The sequence below is a fragment of the Emiliania huxleyi genome (assembly GCF_000372725.1).
Source record: "Emiliania huxleyi CCMP1516 unplaced genomic scaffold EMIHUscaffold_649, whole genome shotgun sequence".
NCBI classification, from domain to species: domain Eukaryota; phylum Haptophyta; order Isochrysidales; family Noelaerhabdaceae; genus Emiliania; species Emiliania huxleyi.
The window spans coordinates 14,155-19,471 of record NW_005197136.1 but is presented as its reverse complement, the minus strand read 5'-3'; the positions used below and the strand labels follow the sequence as shown (position 1 = coordinate 19,471).

The window sequence follows — 5,317 nt, the reverse complement described above, 5'->3', positions numbered from 1 at the left end:
GATGACGAACATCCGTTGTGCCCTTGTTTGTTCTTCTGGTGCCTTGGAGTGCTTGGGGGGGGGCGACAGGGAGGATGTGGCCCTGAGTTATGTGTACGCCTACTCAGGGTGTGAGATCTTTCTTCAGGGTGTGTGGCAGCCAGCTGGCTGTGTGTCTTGTGAGCCTGTTTGTGTCTGTGTGTCGCTCGTGCGTGTCGTCATCATCTGTCTAGCGTCCACCGCTCCACCCATACCGCGTTGGTGTCCAGTCCGAGCCTGGCTGTTCTTCACCTTTCTACCTACCTACCAACCCTGTTCCGACCGTGTTCGAATGCTGCCGAACATGGTCAGAGCATGGGGGCTGATCACGAAAGGATCAAGGTCCGGAAATAGGACCGTCACCACGGGGCTCACCCTGTTCCGCCCCTGATCCGACCATGATCCGACCCATGATCAAAGTGATGACGGTCTGATCAAGGTCGGATCAATCAAGGTCGGAACAGGTCAGAATTTTACAACTAAACTCCCTCGCACAACACTGGGCACGGGACTTCCAAAAGAACTCCGGTCCGCCGGCGGCGTGCCGTCCGCGCCACCGCGGCTGCGGGGTTGATAGAGCAGGCCGGCAGCGGCTCCTGATGTACCTCCACTTTTGGGTGGCGGTCGCGCGCTGCCGACGGCGCTCACCGGCGCTACGGCGCTCGCGGCGCGCTCGTGGCGTTCAGGGCGGCTCGCACACGCACACACACACACACACACACACACACACACACACACACACACACACACATGCATGCATGCATGCACAGACACACACAGCCCCTTCCCAAGGGGAGGACACGCGCAGGCCGCACCTCTAGTGTGAGGCCCGCATAGTATGTGGGAGACTCATGCCGCCGCCCCTGCCACCCCTGTGTCAGTGTGCCCGTGGTAGTGAGAGACTGCCGGTGAGCAGCCGGAGGCAGGTCGCTAGACTGAGAGGAGACCGCCAGTAGTGGAGTTGGGATTCCACCGCGTCGTGCACCGCGCTGGTGACCCTTGTCAGGAGCAGGAGAGCCCCACCTGTGCCCCTGATCGTCCTTCCAAAATCCTGCTCGTGCAGGTGGGGTAGGTAGGTAGAAAGGTGACTCTGTGCGATTTCGGGCCCGGGGTTGTGTTTACGTGAAGAACAGCCAAGCTCGGAACTGGACACCAACGCGGTGGACGCAAGGTGGGGACCCATGGCGCTCGCCTGCGCCTCCTCGGCGCTGGCGTACGTCATTCCACACTTCGCTGCCCCACCGAGAGTCAGTCCGTCGTCACACCGAGGAGGGCGCAAAGCTGAGCTGCTCGAAGCGGCTGAGCTCCTGCCGCTCGCTGGTGCGCTCGCTGTCGCGGCGCCGCTGCTGCTGCTAGCCGGGGAGCGGCGTGCGGCGGAGGGGCCGCTGCCGCCGACCGTGCTGTACCAGGCCGGCACGACGGCGGAGGGCGCCGAGCTGATGGCTGCGCTCACCGCCAGCACCTTTCCGGCAGCATGGCGGGAGGCGGTCGCCGCGCTGGACGGGCGGGCCACTCGCGCCGCGGCGGAGGGTAGCGGCAGCCTGCAGGGCCGCATCGCTGCCGTGCAGGCGCTGGAGGGGCAGCGGCACGCTCTCGCCGACCTCCTCGCGGTAGCCGTCGAGCGGCAGCTCTCCGAGGTGCTGCGGCTCTGGCCGAGGAGCGTGGGAGTGGATGGCCAGCGGACCCGGGTGCGGCTCTCATGTAGGCGCAGCTCTCGCTGCTGCCGTCGGCCGCCTCCATTGCGCCCGCCGCCGGGCTGCCGCCGGACGCGTGCAGCCTCGTCAGGGTGAGCCAGCGCTTTCCGGGCCAGAGCGCGCGCCAGGTCAGAGCCTTTGTGGGCGAGTCTGCCCCGTCCAACGAGCCTAGCGTCAATGGCCGCTTCGACCGGCTGCAGGCTGCGCGGCTGTACCAGGGCTCGAGCGCTGCCTCTCCCCTCCCGCGCCACCGGGGCACCCTCACATCTCTCCCGCCGCACCGATAGGCTGCATCCAGTTTGGCTACTTTATCGCGCAGGTCTTCCTCGGCCAGGCGCACCTCGCCAGCGGCCGGGAGTCGGTGGCAGTGACTCATTCACAGCCAATCGCACTGCTTCAGCAGGCGCATCTTGACGGTGAGGCGCGGCTGTCGGGAGCGGAGGCGAGTGCGCTCAAGGCGCCGACCCCGCCCAACGTGCCCTCCCCTCTGCCTGCCCGCCCCCCCCCCCTCTCTCTCTCTCTCTCTCTCTCTCTCTTGCTCCCCCCACCTCACCGCCGCACTTGAACGCTGCAAAGGCCGGCATCGAGCGCAGTACCAAGCAGCCCAAGACCGAGGCGGCGTGGGCGGCGGCCAGCCGCCGCGCGGGCGCCTTCTTTGCGCTGCCGAGGGAGGGCGGCGAGGGCAGCGAGGGCGGCTTTGGGTACGAGTCATTGCGCGAGTTTACGGTCGGCGTTCAGGTCGTCGCCCCTGCGCAGCAATCGGAGTTCTTCAACTCGCCGAGCGAGGGGGAGGCGGGCGGCGAAGGCGGCGGGTCGCGCGGACAGGGGGCTGAGGCTGGCGCTGGGGCGGCTGCTGTCGACGGCGGCGTCGCGCCCCTTCCGTCTGCTGAGTTTGTGCGCTTCAACGCGGCCGGGCTCCAGGCGCTGCTCGCAGAGGGGTGCCTCTTCGGCTGGATGCTGTGGCAGGCGGAGGCCGAGGCGATGGCAGTGCTGGCGGCCGCGCCAGATGACGGCTCCGCGAGTGCGCGGACTGCGGAGGGGAGCTCGCTGCTGCTCACGCCGCCGGCCGCGCCGTGAGGGACAGGACATGGTCGTGGAAATGCGAATCGTGCGTTCCGGCACAAAGATTGTACCACTGTAGGTGTCTCCTGGCGGAACACAAATCTTGGAGCAGCTGGTAGAGACATAGAGTAGAGCCGTCGAGATTGGGGTAGAGTTTAACTCTGTGCTGGGATAGCTAGGCCGCTTTTTCAGTCAGGGAGGAGCCCTTCGAGAGCCGTAACAACTTACTCTTAAAACCGTACACGTCACAGATACGTTCGCTTTTACACCGTGTTCAGCTGTCGACACGCATATGTCTGTGCCACACACGTGTGTATACCGTACCGCGCTGTTCTCTACCACACCACCAGGTGAGCAGTCGTGAGCAGCGCCTGACGTCAGGGGCGGGGAACCCGCAATTTGAGATGCTGAGGGCATTTTGAGTTGCAAAAAATCAATTTAGATTGCATTTTTCAACTCAGAATGCCGAGTTGACTTTTCGCATTTCAAGATGCACACCGCATTCCAAAGATGGTCCACGCATTCCAGGATGCGTCGACCATCCTGGAATGCGAACTGCATTCGTGAATGCGCTAGCATCTGGAGTTACCCCTTTGCATTCTAGGATGCTCCTTGCTATTTCAAGTTGCCTTCCTTAACCTGAGATGCCCAGCATTTTGGCCAATGCCGCATGTCGGCGGGGCATCGGGTAGGCTGCGGCTCGGCCTGCGCCTCGGCAGTCGTTGCCGCTGCGCAGCTGGATATGGTGGCGCACGTGGCGTGGCCTGTCGTTTGCATGTTTTGCGGTGGCAGCCCATAACCGCACGAATTGTGCATGGCCCTCAGCAATCCGTGTTCGATCGGCAACGCCCGTGCCGCTGCTCTGTGTCTCGTTAGAATAGGCAATGAAAAACGGCGCCCGCTCTCGTCGCATGTGCGCCGGTTGACATATCATGTATGTGGCTCTTTTATGGATAACAAGGAGTCTCGTTTTCAACTTTTTCTTCTTGTATATGAGCCCGCAGCCCGCCGGCTTCCTCGCGCGTTTCGCGCTCCTTAACGGTCTCTTTCGCCAGCCCTCCAACTGTTCAGTAGAATTTGCTGCAACTGGGCAGATTCATGTGGTATCATGCTGTCCTCATCAGGTGTCTGTGCCGCAGTGTAGGCGAGACTAATCTCTATGCCTCGGCACCCCATCGTGCATCGAGGCAGCTCGCGAGGTGAAGCTTGCCAGCAAGGGTATTGTTGCCAGATTGTTGCCTACACCAGCAGGCAAGGGAGCACTATGGTGTGAGCCTGCCAGCACTGGTGCGCAAGCCAGATCAGTACAGACAGTCGTACCGGGCAGCAAAATGAAGCGCGTTGGGTGCCCGCGCCGGATGCAGTGCTAACGCGGCAAGCTTGGGCCGCATCAGCAGATGCGTGAGGCGGTGCGGAAACCGTTGTTTCAAGGCCACCTGGTAGGCTCACTCCTTCCCATCCCAGAGGTAGAGGGCAAGGAAGGTAGTCGATACCCTCGCCACAGATGGACATTTTTTTCGTGTCAGTGTTATGTGCTACTTTCAGATACGTAGGAGGACTCTGCTGACGGGGTATTTTAAAGCCCAAGAAAGAAAGAAGCAGATTGACGCGCTAATTGTTTTCCGCAATTTCCGCATATTCCGCATTGCGGAATAGCAACTTGGGCAACTTGGGCAAGTTCGTCGGAGTCTCCCGTAGCGTAGCGTCAAAAGCGCAGCTGCCTCGTGGCTCGTGGCGCATGGTGCATCCTGCCCGCTCCCCCGCAGCTACGCTGCTGGTGATTGATGTCGCACGCGCATGCCCACCCTCACGGCACCCACGCCATACCCGCGCGCTGACAACACATACCTGACATGCGCACTGCACCGACATCCAGCCAGGCTCCCGCGTCGACGTTGAGGCTAACGAAGAGAGGCGCGTTGAGCCGGCGCAAGGAGCACGTCTCACTCACACCACTCCTGACGGCCTCCCACTTCTCGGCCGCAGCTTTTCACAACGTGGTACCTTCGGCTCCTCGTCGCTAGCATCATCAGCGAGTACACCCTGCCTCTCGCCGTTTGCCCTGGCGAACGTGGCCGTGCTGATTGTCTACCGCCGCGTGGCTGTGCGAGATCTAGACGTGCACACCCCGCACGCCACTCGGCTGTGCTTGCGCAGCAGACGGCGTGGGCGGCTGCGCAGGCCCCTGGCCGCGGAGGAGGAGGCTGGCCCGTCTGGCGGTGTGCTGGCGGTTGGAAGTAAGAGGGAGAGGGAGAGGGAGAGGGAAATGGAAAGAGAAAGGAAGAGAGAGAGAGAGAGAGAGAGAGAGAGAGAGAGAGAGAGAGAGAGAGTGAGAGAGAGAGAGAGAGAGAGAGAGAGAGAGAGAGAGAGAGAGAGAGAGAGAGAGAGAGAGAGAGAGAGAGAGAGAGAGAGAGAGAGAGAGAGAGAGAGAGAGAAATAAAATATTCTTAGCTTCAAGCCCCCCTCCGAGACAGTAGACAGTCGCCACCCGTACACAGGAGAGATGGGAGTGCCCCCCGCCCCCACTTGCCCTGAAGGGTGTA

At 62.1% G+C, this 5,317-nt stretch overlaps 1 protein-coding gene across 1 annotated transcript; it reads left to right on the top strand.

Annotated features, from left to right (window-relative positions):
- Positions 1-1,166: 1,166 nt before the first annotated feature.
- Positions 1,167-2,789, top strand: EMIHUDRAFT_425314 (hypothetical protein; the record flags this gene model as incomplete). The annotated part of the gene is made up of 5 exons (XM_005763124.1): positions 1,167-1,655; positions 1,724-1,931; positions 2,000-2,069; positions 2,116-2,187; positions 2,289-2,789. Coding segments are annotated over exons 1-5 (1,305 nt in total), but the record flags the coding sequence as incomplete, so codon positions are not given.
- Between the last annotated feature and the right edge of the window lie 2,528 nt (positions 2,790-5,317).